The 24,936-nt window shown below is 40.6% G+C and overlaps 1 protein-coding gene across 3 annotated transcripts in view; it reads left to right on the top strand.

Annotated features, from left to right (window-relative positions):
* Positions 1 to 24,936, top strand: part of Ak9 (adenylate kinase 9) — a 130,138-nt gene that overhangs the window by 6,840 nt on the left and 98,362 nt on the right. For all 3 annotated transcript variants that reach the window (XM_006512939.3, XM_030245201.1, NM_001370813.1), the window contains 6 exons: positions 5,965 to 6,095; positions 7,511 to 7,574; positions 9,999 to 10,051; positions 10,150 to 10,246; positions 14,779 to 14,891; positions 17,291 to 17,476. In XM_006512939.3, the coding sequence (XP_006513002.1) occupies positions 5,976 to 6,095; positions 7,511 to 7,574; positions 9,999 to 10,051; positions 10,150 to 10,246; positions 14,779 to 14,891; positions 17,291 to 17,476 (633 nt within the window). In that variant the 5' untranslated portion in view covers positions 5,965 to 5,975. The remainder of the gene's footprint in view (positions 1 to 5,964; positions 6,096 to 7,510; positions 7,575 to 9,998; positions 10,052 to 10,149; positions 10,247 to 14,778; positions 14,892 to 17,290; positions 17,477 to 24,936) is intronic.

The following is a 24,936-nucleotide window of genomic DNA, read 5'->3' on the forward strand; positions in this document are numbered from 1 at the left end:
TTACAGAAAAAGAGGAAAAAACATACAAACAGGTGATGGAAATGAACAAAACCATACTAGACCTAAAAAGGGAAGTAGACACAATAAAGAAAACTCAAAGCGAGGCAACACTAGAGATAGAAACCCTAGGAAAGAAATCTGGAACCATAGATTCGAGCATCAGCAACAGAATACAAGAGATGGAAGAGAGAATCTCAGGTGCAGAAGATTCCATAGAGAACATCGGCACAACAATCAAAGAAAATGGAAAATGCAAAAAGATCCTAACTCAAAATATCCAGGAAATCCAGGACACAATAAGAAGACCAAACGTACGGATAATAGGAGTGGATGAGAATGAAGATTTTCAACTCAAAGGTCCAGCAAACATCTTCAACAAAATTATTGAAGAAAACTTCCCAAATCTAAAGAATGAGATGCATATGAACATACAAGAAGCCTACAGAACTCCAAATAGACTGGACCAGAAAAGAAATTCCTCCCGACACATAATAATCAGAACATCAAATGCACTAAATAAAGATAGAATACTAAAAGCAGTAAGGGAAAAAGGTCAAGTAACATATAAAGGCAAGCCTATCAGAATTACACCAGATTTTTCACCAGAGACTATGAAAGCCAGAAGAGCCTGGACAGATGTTATACAGACACTAAGAGAACACAAACTGCAGCCCAGGCTACTATACCCAGCCAAACTCTCAATTATCATAGAGGGAGAAACCAAAGTATTCCATGACAAAACCAAATTCACGCATTATCTCTCCACGAATCCAGCCCTTCAAAGGATAATAACAGAAAAAAACCAATACAAGAACGGGAACAACGCCCTAGAAAAAACAAGAAGGTAATCCCTCAACAAACCTAAAAGAAGACAGCCACAAGAACAGAATGCCACCTTTAACAACTAAAATAACAGGAAGCAACAATTACTTTTCCTTAATATCTCTTAACATCAATGGTCTCAACTCGCCAATAAAAAGACATAGACTAACAAACTGGCTACACAAACAAGACCCAACATTTTGCTGCTTACAGGAAACTCATCTCAGAGAAAAAGATAGACACTACCTCAGAATGAAAGGCTGGAAAACAATTTTCCAAGCAAATGGTATGAAGAAACAAGCAGGAGTAGCCATCCTAATATCTGATAAGATTGACTTCCAACCCAAAGTCATCAAAAAAGACAAGGAGGGACACTTCATTCTCATCAAAGGTAAAATCCTCCAAGAGGAACTCTCAATTCTGAATATCTATGCTCCAAATACAAGAGCAGCCACATTCACTAAAGAAACTTTAGTAAAGCTCAAAGCACACATTGCGCCTCACACAATAATAGTGGGAGACTTCAACACACCACTTTCACCAATGGACAGATCATGGAAACAGAAACTAAACAGGGACACACTGAAACTAACAGAAGTGATGAAACAAATGGATCTGACAGATATCTACAGAACATTTTATCCTAAAACAAAAGGATATACCTTCTTCTCAGCACCTCATGGTACCTTCTCCAAAATTGACCACATAATAGGTCACAAATCAGGCCTCAACAGATTCAAAAATATTGAAATTGTCCCATGTATCCTATCAGATCACCATGCACTAAGGCTGATCTTCAATAACAAAATAAATAACAGAAAGCTAACATTCACATGGAAACTGAACAACACTCTTCTCAATGATACCTTGGTCAAGGAAGGAATAAAGAAAGAAATTAAAGACTTTTTAGAGTTTAATGAAAATGAAGCCACAACGTACCCAAACCTTTGGGACACAATGAAAGCATTTCTAAGAGGGAAACTCATAGCTATGAGTGCCTTCAAGAAAAAACGGGAGAGAGCACATACTAGCAGCTTGACAACACATCTAAAAGCTCTAGAAAAAAAGGAAGCAAATTCACCCAAGAGGAGTAGACGGCAGGAAATAATCAAACTCAGGGGTGAAATCAACCAAGTGGAAACAAGAAGAACTATTCAAAGAATTAACCAAACGAGGAGTTGGTTCTTTGAGAAAATCAACAAGATAGATAAACCCTTAGCTAGACTCACTAAAGGGCACAGGGACAAAATCCTAATTAACAAAATCAGAAATGAAAAGGGAGACATAACAACAGATCCTGAAGAAATCCAAAACACCATCAGATCCTTCTACAAAAGGCTATACTCAACAAAACTGGAAAACCTGGACGAAATGGACAAATTTCTGGACAGATACCAGGTACCAAAGTTGAATCAGGATCAAGTTGACCTTCTAAACAGTCCCATATCCCCTAAAGAAATAGAAGCAGTTATTAATAGTCTCCCAGCCAAAAAAAGCCCAGGACCAGACGGGTTTAGTGCAGAGTTCTATCAGACCTTCAAAGAAGATCTAACTCCAGTTCTGCGCAAACTTTTTCACAAGATAGAAGTAGAAGGTATTCTACCCAACTCATTTTATGAAGCCACTATTACTCTGATACCTAAACCACAGAAAGATCCAACAAAGATAGAGAACTTCAGACCAATTTCTCTTATGAACATCGATGCAAAAATTCTTAATAAAATTCTCGCTAACCGAATCCAAGAACACATTAAAGCAATCATCCATCCTGACCAAGTAGGTTTTATTCCAGGGATGCAGGGATGGTTTAATATACGAAAATCCATCAATGTAATCCATTATATAAACAAACTCAAAGACAAAAACCACATGATCATCTCGTTAGATGCAGAAAAAGCATTTGACAAGATCCAACACCCATTCATGATAAAAGTTCTGGAAAGATCAGGAATTCAAGGCCAATACCTAAACATGATAAAAGCAATCTACAGCAAACCAGTAGCCAACATCAAAGTAAATGGAGAGAAGCTGGAAGCAATCCCACTAAAATCAGGGACTAGACAAGGCTGCCCACTTTCTCCCTACCTTTTCAACATAGTACTTGAAGTATTAGCCAGAGCAATTCGACAACAAAAGGAGATCAAGGGGATACAAATTGGAAAAGAGGAAGTCAAAATATCACTTTTTGCAGATGATATGATAGTATATATAAGTGACCCTAAAAATTCCAACAGAGAACTCCTAAACCTGATAAACAGCTTCGGTGAAGTAGCTGGATATAAAATTAACTCAAACAAGTCAATGGCCTTTCTCTACACAAAGAATAAACAGGCTGAGAAAGAAATTAGGGAAACAACACCCTTCTCAATAGCCACAAATAATATAAAATATCTCGGCGTGACTCTAACGAAGGAAGTGAAAGATCTGTATGATAAAAACTTCAAGTCCCTGAAGAAAGAAATTAAAGAAGATCTCAGAAGATGGAAAGATCTCCCATGCTCATGGATTGGCAGGACCAACATTGTAAAAATGGCTATCTTGCCAAAAGCAATCTACAGATTCAATGCAATCCCCATTAAAATTCCAACTCAATTCTTCAACGAATTAGAAGGAGCAATTTGCAAATTCATCTGGAATAACAAAAAACCGAGGATAGCAAAAACTCTTCTCAAGGATAAAAGAACCTCTGGTGGAATCACCATGCCTGACCTAAAGCTTTACTACAGAGCAATTGTGATAAAAACTGCATGGTACTGGTATAGAGACAGACAAGTGGACCAATGGAATAGAATTGAAGACCCAGAAATGAACCCACACACCTATGGTCACTTGATCTTCGACAAGGGAGCCAAAACCATCCAGTGGAAGAAAGACAGCATTTTCAACAATTGGTGCTGGCACAACTGGTTGTTATCATGTAGAAGAATGTGAATCGATCCATACTTATCTCCTTGTACTAAGGTCAAATCTAAGTGGATCAAGGAACTTCACATAAAACCAGAGACACTGAAACTTATAGAGGAGAAAGTGGGGAAAAGCCTTGAAGATATGGGCACAGGGGAAAAATTCCTGAACAGAACAGCAATGGCTTGTGCTGTAAGATCGAGAATTGACAAATGGGACCTAATGAAACTCCAAAGTTTCTGCAAGGCAAAAGACACTGTCTATAAGACAAAAAGACCACCAACAGACTGGGAAAGGATCTTTACCTATCCTAAATCAGATAGGGGACTAATATCCAACATATATAAAGAACTCAAGAAGGTGGACCTCAGAAAATCAAATAACCCCCTTAAAAAATGGGGCTCAGAACTGAACAAAGAATTCTCACCTGAGGAATACCGAATGGCAGAGAAGCACCTGAAAAAATGTTCAACATCCTTAATCATCAGGGAAATGCAAATCAAAACAACCCTGAGATTCCACCTCACACCAGTGAGAATGGCTAAGATCAAAAATTCAGGTGACAGCAGATGCTGGCGAGGATGTGGAGAAAGAGGAACACTCCTCCATTGTTGGTGGGATTGCAGGCTTGTACAACCACTCTGGAAATCAGTCTGGCGGTTCCTCAGAAAATTGGACATAGTACTACCGGAGGATCCAGCAATACCTCTCCTGGGCATATATCCAGAAGAAGCCCCAACTGGTAAGAAGGACACATGCTCCACTATGTTCATAGCAGCCTTATTTATAATAGCCAGAAACTGGAAAGAACCCAGATGCCCCTCAACAGAGGAATGGATACAGAAAATGTGGTACATCTACACAATGGAGTACTACTCAGCTATTAAAAAGAATGAATTTATGAAATTCCTAGCCAAATGGATGGACCTGGAGAGCATCATCCTGAGTGAGGTAACACAATCACAAAGGAACTCACACAATATGTACTCACTGATAAGTGGATACTAGCCCAAAACCTAGGATACCCACGATATAAGATACAATTTCCTAAACACATGAAACTCAAGAAAAATGAAGACTGAAGTGTGGACACTATGCCCCTCCTTAGAAGTGGGAACAAAACACCCATGGAAGGAGTTACAGAAACAAAGTATGGAGCTGAGATGAAAGGATGGACCATGTAGAGACTGCCATATCCAGGGATCCACCCCATAATCAGCTTCCAAATGCTGACACCATTGCATACACTAGCAAGATTTTACTGAAAGGACCCAGATGTAGCTGTCTCTTGTGAGACTATGCCGGGGCCTAGCAAACACAGAAGTGGATGCTCACAGTCAGCTAATGGATGGATCACAGGGCTCCCAATGGAGGAGCTAGAGAAAGTACCCAAGGAGCTAAAGGGATCTTCAACCCTATAGGTGGAACAACATTATGAACTAACCAGTACCCCTGAGCTCTTGACTCTAGCTGCATATGTATCAAAAGATGGCCTAGTCGGCCATCACTGGAAAGAGAGGCCCATTGGACACGCAGACTTTGTGTGCCCCGGTACAGGGGAACGCCAGGGCCAAAGGGGGGGAGTGGGTGGGTAGGGGAGTGGGGGTGGGTGGGTAAGGGGGACTTTTGGTATAGCATTGGAAATGTAAATGAGCTAAATACCTAATAAAAAATGGAAAAAAAAAAAAAAAAAAAAGAATTGGGTCTTTAAATACATTCATAATTATTTCATTGTAGCCAAGAAAAATAGTTTATGTTATTCTTATTATTTACATAATAGATGAGTAAGTATTTTATTGATTCAAATATATAAGCAATTTACAAGTTCTTGAAAATAAGATGTGGTCATTGTACAAATCCAGAAACTTACAGTCCCAATTTATTTCTGATTCTTTCCAACAAAAGCAGCATAAATTAAAGTCTGCTGTTAACGACATAACATTCAGTGTGGAAGAAGGCCGTGCCCAGAAATCTACTCAACAGCTCAAACTAGAAAAAGCTTTCCAAAGGGATCTGTGTGTGTGAGTGTGTGTGTGTGTGTGTGTGTGTGTGTGTACATTTTTTTTAATTTGTCTTTTGGGCATGTTGACTTTTCTTTTGAACAGATTGGGTGATAAGCTGTTTCTCTCTAACATCTGATGATGCAGGCTGGCTCCTGAGCTAAGCAGCTCCATGGAGTTCTTCCCCATGTTTCTGCTCCAACTCTGTAAGCCTTGAGCTTTGCCTTTTCCACTGTAGCATTTTAAACGATGGCTTCTGAAGAAAAGACAGAAGAACTTCATCCATTCACAGACATCTTTAATGAAGATGAAACTGACAGGAACTGTTTGCTGTCCAAACCGACTTGCTTTATTATATTTGGAAAACCTGTAAGTTATCTCTCCTAACATTTGATTTTTTTTTTAATTTTAAAAATCTCAATCTTATGTGAGCATGCAAGAATGGAATCCACAAAATGTGTGTGTGTGTGTGTGTGTGTGTGTGTGTGTGTGTGTGTGTGTGTGTGTCTGTGTGTGTGTCTGTGTGTCTGTGTGTGTTTTAGTGTCTGATAGATTTTCATAATATTACTTCAACTATGATATTATACTAGTTTTGAGTTCAGAACTGTCTCTCTCCTTATGCTGTATTAACGTTTGTTTTAATATTATATGGAAATAACTTATCAAAACTCTGTACCATGTGATTGTTGCTGGTGTGAGATCTAAGGTTATTTCAAATTTTATTTAGATGTAAGGTTTACTAGAAACTTGCCACGAGGCTCCCTGGGTGTCTACACTGGGATGCTTTACCAATGGAAGGTGCTGGGGCGGGGTCAGTGAGCAGGTAGTACACTAGAGAAGCAACTGTCATCTTCACACAATGGGACGAAACCAGAAGGAGCAGTTGTAAGATTCTTGGCTTCTAGGCAGCTGTAGAAAGGACCTCTATGTGGGTTTGGTTTTTAGCCACAGAACTACTCAATAGTTGGAGGACAGGGCTGTTCAGTTAGGGAAACTTCCAGAACAGCAGCTGCTAATCCCATCTTTAGCTTAATTCCTGATAGGAACCATAGGACAGGCCCCAAGAAATATTTCCAACAATTTTCATGTTTCTAAAAAACGTCACCATTGATGTCATCCAGATGCAAATATCAGTTCATGGGAACAGCTTTTTAGCTTTGAAATGCGGTGCTCTTCAAAGGCCCCAGTTATAAGATTTTACCTGCCCTTCACCTGCTGAATGAGCTGAGGCTGCTATCACAGCAGCTTAGGAGGCTGAGGCAGGAGCGTCACAATCTTAAAGCCTGCTCTGGCTGCTGAGTAAATTCAAGGCCAACCTGGAAGGCTTACTGAGTCTGCATCTCAGAATAAGGACTAAATGCAGGCCCCATGGTAGTGCTCAATGGAAGGTTCTCACCAACATAGGCACAATGTGTCAAACCCCAGTATTACAAAAAGAAGAGGAAAGAAAGAAAATTATTAAATGGAAGTCACCAAAATTTCTGTTTTCTTCTAGAAAGAAAGTAGACAAAATCTCAATACAATTTATAATGCTTAATAATTAAGACTACAAATTCTTACAATATCTTGATGGCATAGATTCCTAATTTCCTTAAAAGATAACATACTTTAAAAGTTCAGGATATGTAGAATATATAAGAATTAATGGAGAAGATGATGTTCTAAATATATAGGGCTCCCTTCATTTTGTAGGTAAATATTTATGTAATAATAACCATCAATAGAATTTCTTAAGTTGGAAATGAACATTTTGTTGTATTTTAAATAGCATTTCTCTTTTAAAGGGGGCTGGAAAGACAACATTAGCCCGTAACATAGCACAGGCATGGAAATGTATTCGTGTTGAAGGTAAATTTGATTTTTTTCTCAATATTTTAGTATTAATAATTTCAAAGGGGGCTGGTGAGATGGCTCAGTGGGTAAGAGCACCCGACTGCTCTTCCGAAGGTCCAGAGTTCAAATCCCAGCAACCACATGGTGGCTCACAACCATCCGTAACAAGATCTGACTCCCTCTTCTGGTGTGTCTGAAGACAGCTACAGTGTACTTACATAAAATAATAAATAAATCTTTAAAAAAAAAATAATTTCAAAGGCTCATATAAAATAGAACTGCATTGATAAACACCCATCTAGGATTCCATAATTCATATTTTGTCATGTTTTCTTCTTCACTCATCTGCCCACCTGATGAATACTAACTTTCTAATAGCATCAACCCAGCCATGTTTATTAAATATGTTTGGCCCTGCCTTTCCTGTAAACTTCTATCTCCATCAGAACTGTTTATGTGTGTGAGAGGGAGAATGAGAGAAGAAAGTTGAAGCTTGTCTTCAGAGCATTTCTCAGGACTTTATTAGTTTTATTAAAAAGATGTATTTTAAACTTACAGATTTCCTTACATTTTCTGCAACATGTATAAGACAGCAGATTTATGTGAGTGTGTACACACACAGAGAGACACACATACACAGACACACATGTCCTTCTAATCAGAAGCTATTTATTTCCTAATAGAAAAGTAAGAAAAAATAAATAAGAATCTTGTCCAGAAGACAGTGAGGAGATGGCTCAGTCAGTAGAGTGCTTGTCACACAAGTACACAAGCGTGGGGACCTGAGTTCCATCCCCAGCATCCATGCACACAACAAGCCGTGTGTAGTGGCACATACTTATGATCCTGTGCTGGGTAAGCAGAGGCAGGAGGATCCCTGGAGCTCATTGGCCAGCCGGCCTCACCTGATTGGCTGGAGAGCCCCAGGCCCTGCCTATAAGGTGGATAGATCCTGAGGAACGAGACCTGAGATGGATCTCTAGCTCCACATTCCGTGTGCTCGCATATATACATCTGTACATACATACATGCATACACACATACACAGTATACACACAGCACACACACATGTACACACACAACACTCATAAAAGTAGAACGATATCTAACAATATAAGAAAAGAAAAAAAATAGCCTATCATTAAAAATCATTGACATTGATTCATATTTGCTAACAAGTTGGTGAACCTCTAACCTTGCTGAAATAACTGTAGTCATTGTTGGCAAGGATGTTATGAAATGAGCGTTCTGCATTCCATCGGTGTAAATGAGACACCACAGGTTTTGTATGTGTGTGAAGAACAGTCTGGTAACTCGGAGCACACTCACCTAGAACTCCGAAATGGTGCCCTTTCTAAGGAAAGATTTTATTTCTTTTTTATGTGTACAGGTGTTTCACCTGATGGAAGAGAGCCCAGGGGGATGGTGGGAGCCTGACCCCATTCTTTAAGACTTCCTAAACAATAACTTTTCAATTAAGAACAAAACAAAACAAAAAACAGTGGAGAGGTGGCCCATAGCGGTTTAGAGGAAAGGCAGAGCTAAACACATTTGATAAACATGCCTGAGTTGATGCGATTAGAAAGTTAGTATTCATCAGGTGGACAGATGAGTGAAGAAGAAAACATGACAAAATTTTGTGTACACCATGTGTGTGCCCGTGCCTGAGGAGGCCAGAAGAGGGCTAGATTCCTCTGGGACTAGAGTTACAGATGGCTCTGAGCCACCATGTGCATCCTCTACTAGAGCAGCCACCTCTCCAGCTTTTTTTTTTTTTTTTTAATTAAAAGGTTTATGTTTAGGATGTCCTAAAGGATGGGATCCCACCATTCCATCTGAGAATGGCATATTTCCTGAAATTCTCAGAGTTCCTTTTTTTATTATTAAAATTTATTCATCTATGTATATGAGTGCTCTGACATCCATATATATGTCTGCCTGCCAGAAGTGGAATCAAATCATACAGGTGGTTGTGAGCCACTGTGGGGTTGCTGGGAGTTGAACTCAGGACCACTGAGCCATCTCTCCAGCCCGGCAGGGCTCTTTCTTTGACTAGGACATAAAAAGATCTAGGCTGATAATACTGCTGTATACTTTGTGTGATGTAAGACAATTTACAACTGTCACCACGACCACTGCCTTTCATCCTCTGTCTACTGCTTCCCACAGAACACTCATCCAAGGCACAACGGTGTTTAGGGAGCAACTCCACTAAGATTGCTGAGTTGGTGGAGTGGCCAATAGAAGCTCTCTGCAGAACAGTCCATTGTGTGCTTTGTCCAACCTTAAACAAAGTAACATGCATAAATATGCTTTGTAAATTCTTACTTGACACCCCCACATTAATCTTTGCTACCAATTGCCAAACATTCAGAAAATGTTTCTTACTTTAGCAATCCAAGTATCGGCTTGCACTCATATTTAGAACTCTTGTTTTAGCTTTATCGGTTTTGGAAGAGCACATTGCCGCTGAGAAGGAGACCGGAGCTATGGTGAGCAAATCTACGTTTCAAAGGTACTATGATAACCCCAAAATTGTGAATCCTGGATAGATAGTTACAGTAACACATAACATCTGTGCTTGTTCCAGCTGCAGTCACTGTTGGTGAGCGGTCACAGCATCCCAGACGAGCTGGTCACAAAGTTGATCCTAGAGAAGATCAAGTCTCCAGAAGTAGCTCACTTCGGTATGTGCACGCATGCGCACATGTGACTTCCTCTTCCCACCGCCCCTACTTAGCTGAGCATCCCAGATAGATTCAACCGCAGTCGTTTGGTTTTACTCCTCTAATGTCCACAGTGACTTTTTAAAAGATACCCAATGTTGTTTAGCACTCTGCTACACGATGAGTCACAGCATCAAAAAGATGCCACAGGCCTTCTTGCCACGCCTCTAGTTTCTACCAGCTGCACTCCTCTCACCCTGGGCGGTAGGTAGTGAGTGTCTGTGAGCTGCAACAGCTTCCCTCTGAGGCTACACATTGCCAGAGCTACTCCTGACCACCCAGCCCACTCTCTGTGACGGGCCCAAAATGTCTCTCCCTGCACAAAAGGACTCTGAGCAAGGGCCTTGCTTTCTCTAATTCTTCAGACAAGGCAACAGAAGCCAGGGCAATGAAGAAGAAAAGACCAACACTCTGAGATATTTGCAAAAAACAAACAAACAAACAAACAAACAAACAAACAAAAAAACAGGGAAGAGGCATTAACGTTCCCTTGTGAGAAAGACATCCTGAAATAGGTTTGTTGAAGGAAGGAAGGAAGGAAGGAAGGAAGGAAGGAAGGAAGGAAGATTCCCAAGAGTTCAGGGAAAACTGTGATTTAAGACTCTGTTAAGGGGCTGGTGAGATGGCTCAGGGGGTAAGAACACCCAACTGCTCTTCCAAAGGTCCAAAGTTCAAATCCCAGCAACCACATGGTGGTTCACAACCACCTGTAACAGAGATCTGATGCCCTCTTCTGGTGCGTCTGAAGACAGCTACAGTGTACTTACATGTAATAAATAAATAAATCTTAAAAAAAAAAAAAAAAAAGAAAGAAAGAAACCCTACACCTTTAAAAAAAAAAAAAAGACTCTGTTAAGAGGGCTGCAGAAGTAGTTGGGTGGTAGAACACTTGCCCAGCTTATTCAAAGGCCTGATTTCAGTTCTCGGGTCTAAAATCTAAAAGGCTACATCAGCATATAGAGATTAAAAATAAAATATGGTACAGTAAAATTTAGAAAAAAAAAAAAACTGTATCAAAGCAAATCGGGAATATAGCACCAGATAGTATCATTTTCCTTGAAGTAATTATCTCGCTGTATACACTTCTTACAAAAGTTTGGGGTTTTGTTGTTGTTGTTGTTTTTTGGCATTTTTTGTTTGTTTGGTTGGTTTGGTTTGGTTTTTTTCGAGACAGGATTTCTCTGTATAGCCCTGGCTGTCCTGGAGCTCACTTTGTAGACCAGGCTGGCCTCCAACTCAGAAATCCACCTGCCTCTGCCTCCCAAGTGCTGGGATTAAAGGCGTGTGCCACCACGCCCGGCTCTTACAAAAGTTTTTTTGCTAAATTCTAAAGGTTGAAACATAGTTTGCAATTGTCCCTTAAAGCAGGAGGGGGATATAAGTAGTAGAGGAATATATTGAAGTCTATGGTGGCTTGAACAGGTATGGCCCCTGTACTGGCTAGTTTTGTGTCAACTTGACACAGCTGAAGTTATCACAGAAAAAGGAGCTTCAGTTGAGGTAATGCCTCCATGAGATCCAACTGTAAGGCATTTTCTCAGTTAGTGATCAAGGGGAAAAGGCCCCTTGTGGGTAGGAACATCTCTGGGCTGGTAGTCTTGGGTTCTATAAGAGAGCAGGCTGAGCAAGCCAGGGGATGCAAGTCAGTAAAGAACATCCCTCCATGGCTTCTGCATAAGCTCCTGCTTTCTGACCTGCTTGAGTTCCAGTCCTGACTTCCTTGTTGATGAACAGCAGTATGGAAGTGTAAGCCAAATAAACCTTTTCCTCCCCAACTTGCTTCTTGGTCATGATGTTGGTGCAGGAATAGAAACCCTGACTAAGACAAATTGGTACCAGCAGAGTGGGGGTTTTCCTGTGACAACCTGACCATGTTTTGGGGAGGACTGTGGAAGGACTTTGGAACTTTGGGCTAGAAGATCTATTTGGTGTTAAGAGCTCTGTCAGATGTTGTGTAGGAGCTTTGAAGATAATGTTAAGAACAGTGCAGAAAATGAAGGCCTGGCTTGTGAAATTTCAGAGGGAAGATTACAGACTTTTTTCAGGGCCATTGCTAGTTTGATTGTGAAGATTCTGTAGTTCTGGTTAGCTGGGGCTGAAGAATCAGCTGTGATTAACAAGATACCAGAACCACTAAAGCAAAAACTTTGCATTACTGGGACTATTGATGCTGGTTAGCTGGAGCTAATAAATTAGCAGTGATTAAGAAGAGACCAGCATCGTTGAGGTGACTCCTTCTGGGAAGTGTTTTCTGAAAGCACAAAGAGGCTGTGTTCCAGGGATAGCCAAGGTTGTACTCCTGCTGCAGTGGGACTTGATAATGTGTAAGGGTAACACAGGTGGTACTGATCTTGAAGGCATGAAGGGGTCACGCAAAGCAGCTGAGGCTCAGCACTGTGAGAGGCCATGGAAGGCCATTGGTGAAGGTGCAGCCTCAGTTGCAATTGATGACCCAGGACTGAAGGGGTCATGCAGTGTTTTGGAGATGCCAGTACCATGAGATGACCACCAAGAGCAGCAGCAGTGGAGTACAGGTATCTGGAGCCTAGAGGACGACGTATGTGCTACAAAGGGCATGGCTGGAGAAGTGACTCAAACCCATGGAAGAGCCCAGTAGATCGTGAATTGGATCCTAGACATTGGATGGTTGGAGATTGATTTTTGCTTTTGATTGTGACTGTACACTGATATTTTCCCTCTTGAAGGAAGAAACTATTTTAGTGGAGCCCACAGTTAAGAGACTTTTAATTGTAAAAAGACTTTGGATTTTAAAAGAGATGACTATTTTAAAGAGATTGAAATTGTAAGAATATGTAAAGACTGTGGGACATTTAAAGTTATTTAGATCTTGGTAATGAATAAGAATGTAAGGGTTGAGGCTTACTAGTGATGTGTTTGAGTGTCAAGTTGACAAGGGGTCAATTGTACTGGCTAGTTTTGTGTCAACGTGATACAGCTGGAGTTATCACAGAGAAAGGAGCTTCAGTTGAGCAAATGCCTCAATGAGTTTCAACTGTAAGGCATTTTATCAACTAGTAATCAAGGGGGAAAGGCCCCTTGTGGGTAGGAACATCTCTGGGCTGGTAGTCTTGGGTTCTATAAGAGAACAGGCTGAGCAAGCCAGGGGAGGCAAGCCAGTAAAGAACATCCCTCTATGGCTTCTGCATCAGCTCCTGCTCCTGACCTGCTTTAGTTTCAGTCCTGACTTCCTTGTTGATGAACAGCAGTATGGAAGTGTAAGCCGAATAAACCCTTTCCTCCCCAACTTGCTTCTTGGTTATGATGTTTGTGCAGGAATAGAAACCCTGACTATGACAGCCCCCATAGACTCCTGTTTTGAATGCATAGCCCATAGAAAGTGGCACTATTAGGAGGGGTGGCCTTGTTTGAGGAAGTGTGTCACTGTGGGGGCAGGCTTTGAGGTTTCCTATGCTCAAGCTAGGCTTAGTGTGGCACACAGTCTCCTGCTGCTGGCTGTGAATCAAGATATAGAACTCTCAGCTCCTACAGCACCATGTCTGCCTGGATGCCCCTATGTCACCCACCACGAGGATAACATACTAAACATCTGAACTCTAAGCCAGCTCCAATAAAATGTTTTCCCATATAAGAGTTACCATGGTCATGGTGTCTCTTCACAGCAATAAAACCCTAAGTAAGACAAAGGCCTTTAATTTCTAGCTGAGGAGTTGAGATTTGTTTCATTAAAAAGAGAAATGTTTCTTGGGCAATCAAGTGGCATAATTGAAAAATTTATTAAAGAAATCAATATAACAGCAATACCCAAGATACATTTAATGAGAATGTCTTAGGCTTCTGGGTAGAATGCAAGCCAATAGAGGTCCTAAGGTCAAATCTTACTGTGTTCTGATAGTTACACTATACAGAGAGTGTTTCATCACTCTCTATAATTTACATAGCTAGCATATGCATGTGTTCTCCTAAGCTATTTGGTACTAATTTAAGGATGAAAATAATAGGTCACATAAAAGGACTGTTTCTAACCTGAGTTAAAAGAAATATTAGCATACAGTTTCTTTCCATAACTGTCTCATCTAAAATAAACTTAGATTTTTAAACAATTTAGAGCATGTATTATTATGGGTAGGGAGGAGCACACATACACTATGGTATACATATGGAGGTCAGAGGAAAACTGGAGGGAGTCATGAGTCCTGGGGAATTGAACTCAGGTCATTGGTTTTGTGACAAATATCCTTGCCTGCTGAGCCGTCTTCCCTGGCTCAGAATTTTTAAAGGTGTTTCCTCTTAGCTTGATGATTTTTTTAAATCAGGAAACAATCATAGCTACACTTTATATAGTAATAACTACTAACAAATTAAAATTTGTGACATAATTTTGCGAATCATACTTACTCATTAGTAGTATTACTGATATGTAGTATTTAATAAAGTATTTTATAAAATAGCTATAATAAAGCTGTGCCCTCTCATAATGATAATATTACAAATTGTTAACTTTTATTTTACAGGCTACATCCTCACTGAAATGCCATCACTTGCACAAGATAACATGACCTCTTTGAAGCAAATAGAACTTGTTAAAAATTTAGAATTGCAACCCGATATCATAATCAATATTAAGGTAAAGATATTAATTGCTTCCTGGGACAGCAAGTCTTTGGTTTTCAGAGAATTTAAGTTCAAGGAATGCCTTCAGGCTTAAAAATAGTGTTTCTGTAGAGGGGCTTATACATGTGAGTGCAGATAATTAGATGCTGGGGTTCAAGAGTCACCTCACAAACCACAGAAACACCAATCTCAGTCAGAAAGGGATAGTTTACTAAGCATCCACACCAGGACTGGTCGACGAGGGTCATGACCCAGACTTCGGAACTGAATCATAATGACGAGTTAAGCTTACAGGGCTTTTAGTCCCCAAATCCACAAACATCTGTGTAGCCACCTTCAGCCACAGGTTACTGGATTTCTGAAAGTAAAGATGGGTTTTGGATGGGAAAGGCTGGGAGAGAAATAATGAGCTAAGCTGGGCAGTGGTGGCACACACCTTTAATCCCAGCACTTGGGAGGCAGAGGCAGGCGGATTTCTGAGTTCAAGGCCAGCCTGGTCTACAAAGTGAGTTCCAGGACAGCCAGGGCTGTAGAGAGAAACCCTGTCTCGAAAAACAGAACAGAACAGAACAGAACAGAACAGAACAGAACAGAACAGAACAGAACAAAAGGGAAGAAAGAAATAACGAGCCAAGACAAAGTTTTCTGATCAAGGTCAATGTTTACTTAAGAATCTGAGCTTATAAAGGGGGGAACCCATCCCCCACCACATCAGGATCTCATTGCTTTGTCAGGATTGCTGCTTTGTCAGAATAGCGTCAGGAGAACAGGTTCAGCCTCTCAGCAGCTAGTGGTGTCTTGGGAGGAAAGCCACAAATGTGGCAGAACAATAGACTTTACCTAGGTCAGAAACTCCACCCTAGGTGGGCTAGCTGGCTGTGGCAAGTGAGGTCTGAGTAGCCTGCTTAAGGCCAGGGGAAGGGCACAATTCCTCCCTTTTATATTTATTAAAAATTAGCTGGACTGGGGCATAAAATATACTTATGCTCCATGATCCTGCCTGGGAATTATGGTGGCGTTTTATAATATGATGATGTTTGTAGCGCTAACATTAATGCTGTGTGTTGCTTGCCATGCAGGGATACATCTTCTGTTTTCTGTGGCGCCCCACCAAGACAGTGTAATCCCAGTCCTTCTTTCTGCTTTCAGGCCACAGGGTCACTAGTGTTCATAAAGCACACAGAGAGAGCTCAGGTGTGGATAAGAAGGCCACCGTGTGCCATCGTCATCAGAGATGGTGATGGCTTTAATCGTAGTGTCAAATTCCCTTTAGCCAGCCTGAGAGCTGAGTAAACCCAGGCACATGAGAACATTTTGAGAGACAGACGCTACTCGTACACTTTGGTTTGTGCTTTGATGACCACGTGGAATAAGCAATCCATTTGCAGAATTCAAAGGCTAGATAACAAGAGCTTTCAGGCCCCGTTTCTGAACCTCATGAAATATTTTGTCCATAAAGTGATAATAAATTCTGGAAAATATTTATCAATATTTTGGTAGAAGATACATGGATTTTGCCCTCATTTTTCCTTCCTTCTTAGCCTCTCTAAGCTAAAATAATAAAATCTCCCTGAAACTTTGCAGATTGAACTGGTTTTCTGTTCTATTTTTTATTCCCTTCAGTGTTCTGCTAGCCCTCTTTCTTCCACTTAAAATGTCTGATAATCTCATATGTATTAATTTCAGACAAATAAAATCATTGACCCAGCAGGCAAATCATGTACTAAAATTTGCCATGTACTAAACTTGGATACAAAATACCATCACAGTGTTGTATTGCTCAACAGTGTTGAGCATTTGCTCAAATTTAAAGAAAAAAATTAAATTTATCTAGTGGATAAGATGAAACAGGAAATAAAAACTTATCCAAAAAATTCAAAGTCAGGCAAAGCCGAAGTTTATTCAAAGAGGAGTGAAGCCTGAAGTGCTAGAGAAACCATGCTTAGAAAAGAGGTAGAGGGGCTGGAGAGGTCGCTTACAGTGGCTGTTGTTCTAGAGGACCTGGGTTCAATTCCCAGCACCCATCTGGTAGCTCACAACCACTGTAACTCTAGTTACAAGGGACTCTGATGCCCTCTTCTGGCCTTCAGGGGCAACCAGGCACGTATGTGGAGCACAGACATATATGTAGGCAAAACACCCATACACATAACAAATAATAATAAGAAAAATTTTTAAATAAACAAAGAGAAGTTACACTTTTCTGAGCAATTCTGAACGATGGACAGACTTCCAAAGCTTCCTGTGTGAGCTTAGGTTCCAGTGAGCCGACACTGTGGGGAGAACTCTGAGAAGAAAAGGACAGCATCTCCTTAAAGGATGCTTATTCCTCTTGTCTCTCTAGAGTGGCCTAATGTGAGCCTGCCTTCCTAGGAAATCAAATGTCTTACATCGTTTAATAATGTGTCTTAGTGCAGTGACTACGATTTATGCCAAAGAACTTGTGGGCAGCGGCAACACAGCACTACAGGCTATGTATACACCAGGGAGCAGTGGGACCCAGAAATCATTGAGAGTCGCAGGAGAAAGAAGAGGGACTTCCCCAAGGAAGGGAAGTCTGAAGAGGAAGAAGAGGAAGAAGAACAAGAAGAGGAGGAGGTAATGGTCCAGTGTAGTCATCACCATGTGACACCTTTAAAGTCTACTCTAATTACCTGATAGCAAGGAAAGCAGATGCCGGAGAAAATTAAGGTTCTTTACGTTTCTGTGGTCTGGAGGAAAGAGCCAACACACACACACACATACACAGTGTTTTCAGAAGCATTCTAATTCTAAAAGTATGTTCATTGCAGTTAGTGTAATTAATTACAAAGAACAATGGTTTGTCTAGACATTTTCACATGTGTACACAATGTTCTATGACCACACTCAACCCACATGCCCTCACTCCTCCACTCATCCACATGCCCTCACCCCCCCACACACACACACCCTCACCCTACCACCACACACACATACACACACATACATACATGCTCTCACCCTCCCACCTTGCTCACACACACACACACTGATACACACACATGCCCCCCCACACTGACACATACACGCCCCCCCCCCCCCCACACACACACAGGTCCTCTTTCCCTCCACACAGTCTCCCTTCTATTTCAGGGATTTTGTTTTTTAAATACAGACTCCACATATGAAAGAAAGCATGCCATGTCTTCCTTCCTGGGGGTAGCTTATTTCACTTAGTGTGATGATGAGTTCTGGTTTTTCTTGCAAATGACATAATTTCATTCTTTAGGGCAGGAAAATACTGCCATATGTATGTATAACACACACACATACACACTGTTTTCTGTTTATTGATAGACAATCACATAGGCTAAACCCATAACTTGGGTATTGTAGGGAGTGCTGCAGCAATAGTAATAGTAATTGTAGCCATGCTGGACTGCAGGAAGCGCTTGCTCACTGGCTTTGACTCCTCTGGCTGTACACCCACAGGTGACTCAGTTGGATCATGCAGTAATTTACATCCTAGTTTCCTAAGGAACTTTCAAGTTGTTTTCTTTAACGACTAAACTGACTTACATTTCCACCAACAATGTCTAAAGGTTCCTTTTCGTCTGCATCCCCATCAGCAGTTTTGGTTGTTTTTCCTCTCAGTGATAACCCGTCTGAACTGTGTGAGGTGGAGTCTCAGAGTGGCTCTGATTCCCATGGTTGGTAACAATATATATTTTTATGTATTTCTGCTTTTATTAAACACAGACTCTTTTCTCATACAATGATATCTGAATGTAGCTCCCCTCCCTCTACTCCCCCCAGCTCCTCCCCACCTCCTCTCCCATCTGGATCTACTCCATGTACATCTCTCACTGGAAAAGAATCGGTGTCTATGAGATAACAACCAAACGTAACAAAATAAAATGTAATAAACAGAAACCATCATCATATCCAAGGGGTACAAGACAAGAAAACCGAAAAATAAAAAAATCCCGAGGAGGCACAAGAATCAGAAATCCCTTGCTTACACATCCAAGAACCCCAGAGAAGTACTGAGCTGAAAACTGCTGTGTGTACACAGAGGCCCTGGTTGCAGGCCCATGTAGGCCCTGTGACTGCTGCTTCACTTCCTCTGAGTTCATGTGAGCTTTGCTCAGAAGTTTAGAAAACCCTGTTCTCCTGCTGTCCTCTGACCCTCCTGTCACCCCTGCTACAGGGTTCCCTAAGCAGTAGGGTTTGATAGAGACATCCCATTAAAAGCTGTGTTACAAGCCTGTCTCTCTGTCTCTCTCTCTGTCTCTGTCTCTCTCTGTCTCTCTCTATCTCTATGTCTCTGTCTGTCTTTCTGTCTGTCTGGGTCTCTCTGTCTCTCTGTCTCTCTGTCTCTCTCTCTCTCTCTCTCCTCCCTCCCTCCCTTCCTCCCTCTCTCCCTCCCTCCCTCCAACTTTTCCTCACTCCCCTTCTTTCTCTCTGCATAAAGCCTGGCTGAGTCTCTGTATTTGTTCCCATATGCTGTAGGAGATGATGATGAGTCTGAATAAGGCTCTCATCTATGAGTATAGCAAAATATCATTGGGGTCATTTTTATTGTCAATTTTTTTAAGACCTGGGGTATTTGGTTTTACCCTAGGTCTTTGGACTGTCTGGTCTCTGGTTTTGATTACCCAAGCAGTGTCGACCTAAACAAGCAGATATGGGCTCCATCTCATGGGTGGGCCTTAAGTCTGATCAGATCTGTGAGTCACTCCCCCAAGCTCTGTGCCATGATTGCCCTACCATACTAAGGGCAGATTGTAGATCAGAGGTCGTGTTGTTGGCTAAGTGTTTACATTTCTCTTTTGGTAGCCTGCTGAATACCTTTCCATGTCACTAAAACATGGGAGTGAAGGTTCTGTGTAGGCATCAGCTTGACTTCTCCATGTTCGATGAGTTCTTACGAGTGTTGTCTTCAGCAACAAGGCTTTACTGTCAGTCTGTGGAGAACAACCGATTGTCTTGGCAACAGCCTTGGTTGTTTGAGAATTTCTAGAAGACTCTTTGACCAACAACTCAAATGGATGAAACTCAGCCCTAGCACTGGAAGCTTTGTTTGGTAACAGAGCTGGGAAGTAGGGTTCCATCTCCCTCACTCTTTAGAGACTTCATTAGGATCACCCTCATGTACTATAGAAAGTTCCCACACCACCCCTCAGGTGCTCTTCAACTCTGTCTCTCCCCTCCTTCCCTCCCCCAATCCCATCTCCTCCCCCTTCCCGCCTGATCTTTCTGTTGCTCCCACTACCCCCAATTCCATTCCACCCATAAAATCTATTTCCCCCACTCCCAGAAAGATTCACATATTCTTTCTGATTCCCTTCCTCTATGCCTAACCTCTCTGCATCTACAGATTATAGCTTGGTTATTATATATTTAATGGCTAATGTATACATATAAGCAAATACATACCATATTTATCTTTCTGGGTCTCAGTTACCTCACTAAAAATGATTTTTTTCTAGTTCCATTCATTTGTCTGCAGATTTTATGATGTTATTTTTTTAAGAGCTGAGTATTGCTCCTTTGTATAAACATACCACATTTTCTTTATCTAGTGTACTGTTGAGGGACATTTAAGGCTATTTCCAATTTCTGGCTATTATGAACAAAGCAGCAATGAACATGGTTGAACAAGTGTCTCTGTGGCAGGATGGAGTCTCCTTTGGGTATACACCCAAGAATGGTATAGTTGGGTCTTGAGGTAAATTCATTCCCAGATTTCTGGGGAAACAACATACTGATTTCCATAGTGGTTGTACAAGTTTGCATTCCCACCAGCAATGAAGGAGTGTTCATCTTGCTCCTCATCATTGTCATAATAAATTATTGTTTGTTGTTGTGTTTTTTTTATCTTAGTCATTCTGACAGGTGTGAAATGGAATCTAAAGTGAATTTTGATTGAATTTCCCTCATAGCTCAGAATGTTGAACATTTCTCAGCCATTTGAGATTCCTCTATTGAGAATTCTGTTTAGATCTGTACCCCATTTTTAAATTGGATTATTTGGTTATTGATATCAAATTCCTTGAGTTCTTTGTATATTTTGGATATTAGACCTCTATCGAATGTGGAGTTGGTAAAAATTTTTTCCCATTCTTTAGACTGCCACTTTGTCCAGTTGACAGTGTCCTTTGCCTTACAAAAGCCTTTCAGTTTATTAAGGTCCAATTTATTAATTGTAGATCTTCATGTTCTCTTCAGAAAATCACCTCCTGTGACAATTCATTCTAGTTTATTCATCACTTTCTCTTCTATTGGGTTCAGTGTATCTGGTTTTATGTTGAGGTCTTTGACCTCCTTGGGTTGAGTTTTGTTCAGGGTGCTAAGTATGGATCTATTTGCATTCTTCTACGTGCAGACATCCAGTTTGACTAGTACCATTTGTTGAAGATGCTGTCTTTTTTTCCAATACGTATTTCTGACTTCTTTATAGATATATGGATTTATATCTCGGTTTTCAATTGCATTGATGAATGAGTCCATTTTTATGCCAGTACCATGTTGTTTTTTTATTATTATAGCTTTGTAGTATAACTTGTAATCAAGAATGGTAACACCTCCTTCAGCTGTTTTATTGTTCAGGATTGTTTTAACTATCCTGTTTTTTGTTTCAGTGTTTGTGCGTGTGTGTGTTTATATGTTTCCATATGAAGTTGAAAATTGTCCTTTTAAGATTTGTGAAGAACTATGTTGAAATTTTGATGAAGATTGTATTCAATCTGTAGATTGCTTTTGATAGGATGGTCATTTTAACTATGTTAATCTTACCAATCTATGAGCATGGGAGATCTTTCCATCTTCTGATGTCTTCTACAATTTCTTTCTTGAAAAATTTGGAACTTTAATCATGCAAGTTTTTAATTTCCTTTGTTTAAGGTTACCTTAAAATATTCTATATTATTTAAGGCTATTATGAAAAGTGTTGTTTTCCTGACTTCTTTTTCAGTCCGTCATTTGTATATAGGAAAGCTGCTGATATTTTGAGTTAATTTTGTTTCCAGCTATTTTCCTGAAAGTGTTTATTAGCTGTAGGAATTCCCTGGTAGAATTTTTAGTGTCACTTGTGTATACTCTCATATCATCTTCAAATAAAGATACTCTGACTTTTTCCTTTCCAGTTTGTATCCCCTTGGTAAGACTTCAAGTACTGTATTGAATAGATATGAAAGAGTGCATAACCTTATCATGTTTCTAATTTTAGTGGTGTTACTTTGAATTTCTCTCCATTTAAGTTGAAGCTGGCTGTGAGTTTGCTGTAAACAGCCTTAATTATGCCGAGGCCCTTATGTTCCTAATCTCTCCAGGACTTTATCATGAAGGGGTGCTGGGTTTTGTCAAAGGCCTTTTCTGTGTCTAATGGGATGATCATGTGGTTTTTTTCTTTCCATTTGTTTATAGAGTGTATTACATTCGTTGATTTTTTTTTTATATTGAGCTATTCATACATCTATAGAATGAAGCCTACCTACTTGTGTTAAGGTCCAATAATCTCTGAAAAATAATACCCCAGACTCAAATAGTATGCAAAGTCAAAGAGTGTTTATTCAGCTAAATTTCCTGCATGCAGGGGTCTCCCCATTAGGGAATGGGGACCTCTGGTGGACTCACAGGCCCAGCTTTTATTGTCAGTTAGGGGAATTCCTTTACCTTGATTGGTTAGCTCTATCTCTAGGGGCCTGACTGATCTACAATTGGTTAGGCTCTGGAGATCCCCCTGGGGGGAGGGGCTTACTCATTCTAGCTTCCTAGTCTCACTTCAGGCCAGATGACAAGGTGTCCTCTGATTGACTCCCTGTGACTGAAGTTGGCTGACCACAGGTTCCTGGACCTAGGTTTTTATTTCTGGAAAACAGAAACTTAGGCCTAACCTCCCAAACTGTCAACTTGTAGTCTGTCGTGGAGTCAGCCTGGCTTTGAGCTTAGTCCCTTTACTTGATCATGGTGAATGATATTTTTGATGTGTTCTTGATTTCAGTTTGTAAATGTTTTATTGTGTATTTTTGCATCTATGGTTTTTTGTTTGGTTTGGTTTGGTTTGGTTTGGTTTGGTTTGGTTTGGTTTGGTTTTTCGAGACAGGGTTTCTCTGTACAGTCCTGGCTGTCCTGGAACTCACTCTGTAGACCAGGCTGGCCTCGAACTCAGAAATCTGCCTGCCTCTGCCTCCTGAGTGCTGGGATTAAAGGCATGCATCACCACGCCCGGCTTACATCTATGTTTACAAGGGAAATTGGTCTGTGATTCTCTTTCAATTCAACTTGCTGAATCTTTGTGTGGTTTCTGTACCAGGGTAAACGTGGCCTTATAAAATGAATTGGGAAATGTTTCTTGTATTTCTGTTTTGTGAAATAGTTTGAGGAGTATTGGCATTAATTCATCTTTGAAAGTCTGGTAGAGTTCTGCACTAAAACATTCTGGCCCTGACCTGTTTTTGGTTGAAAGACTTTTAATGATTGCTTCTATTTCACTAGGGATTCTAGATCTGTCTTAATTGTTTACCTGATCTTGATTTAACTTTAGTAAGTGGTATCTAACAAGAAAACTATCCATTTCTTTTAGATTTTCCAATTTAGTATCTCCTTATGATTCTCTGGGTTTCCTCAGTGTCTGTTGCTATGTCCCCCTTTCTTGTTTCTGATTTTATTAATTTGTGTATTCTTTTTCCAACTTTTAGTTATTTTGGATAAGGGTTTATCTATATTTTTTATATTCTCAAAGAACCATCTCTTTGTTTCATTAATCATTTGCATTGTTCGTTGTTTCTGTTTTACTGACTTCAGCCCTCAGTTTATTTCTCGCCATGTTCTACAACTTTCAGGTGTGCTGTTAAGTTGCTAGTGTGAGAGCTCGATACTTTGGGTTTTGTTTTTATTTTTGTTTTAATGTAGGTACTTGGTGCTATAAACTTGTCTCTTAGAGCTTATTTCATTGTGTCCCATAGTTTAGGTATAATGTGTTTTCATTTTCATACAGTTCTTAAAAAGTTTTCATTTTCTTATGTGTCTTGACCCACTTTTCAGTCGGTAGAGAGCTACTGAGGTTCCATGAGTTTGTAAGCTTTCTGTTGTTTCTGTTGTTATGTTATCAACTTTAATCTGTGGTGGACTGATAAGATGCAGGAAGTTATTTTAATTTTCTTATATCTGCTTTGTGTCTGATTATGTGGTCAGTTTTCAAGAAAGTTCCCTGAGGTGCAGAGAAGAATATACATTCTTTTGTGTTTGAATGAAACATCCTTTAAATGTCTGTTAGGTCCATTTGGCTTATAATGTCTGTTAGCACGAGCATGTCTTGGTTTAGTTTTTGCCTCGATTACCTGTCTGTTGGTGAGAGTTGGGTCATGAAGCTTCCCACTGTTACCCCATCCTCACCAGAGTTCCAATGTTCAGAATCCTAACATAAACAGGGAAAGAAGTCCCAGGACTCATGGACAATGCAGTCCTGAGCCTGAGGTACCAGGAGCCTGGTTTCAAATGATACTACAGAGCCATCATAATGGCAGTATCACAAATCATTACAGGTAGGCCAGTGGCATAAAGTAGGACCAAGCTATCAATCAACTCACAGAGCTACACTCAGCTGATCTCTATGAGGCTGCAGTGAGTATGTTGGAAAGACATTGTGTTCCGTAACTAGTGCTGAGGAGATGAGATGGGCACTGGTCCCCACCCTTCACTCTGCACAGACATCAACTCAGAATGAATCAGAGACCTTAATGTAAGACCCAGAACTTTGAAACTTGTAGAAACTTGGCTCCTGTGGGCCAGAATACCAGAGGCTTTCCACAGAGATCTCTGGCCTGGCTGGTGGGAGAGTTCCCTTAAAGGGAAACGGGTGCAGGCAAGGAGGGGAAGTTGCTTCCGCAGCTTCTACTGCTGCAGTTGGCTCCACCTCCACCTCTGCCTCCAGGTTACTCGATTACTTGAGCTGACCTGCACTGAGATGGTAGGACTGGGCTGACACAGACTAGCTAGTGAGGAGTGTGGAGGAGTTTGAGGCAGTGCTTCAGGAAAGCAGATCTCTTCCAAAGTATTATAACAGCTCTTAGGAAAGAAGGCTCAAATGACTA

Source organism: Mus musculus, chromosome 10 (genome assembly GCF_000001635.26).
Source record: "Mus musculus strain C57BL/6J chromosome 10, GRCm38.p6 C57BL/6J".
NCBI classification, from domain to species: domain Eukaryota; kingdom Metazoa; phylum Chordata; class Mammalia; order Rodentia; family Muridae; genus Mus; species Mus musculus.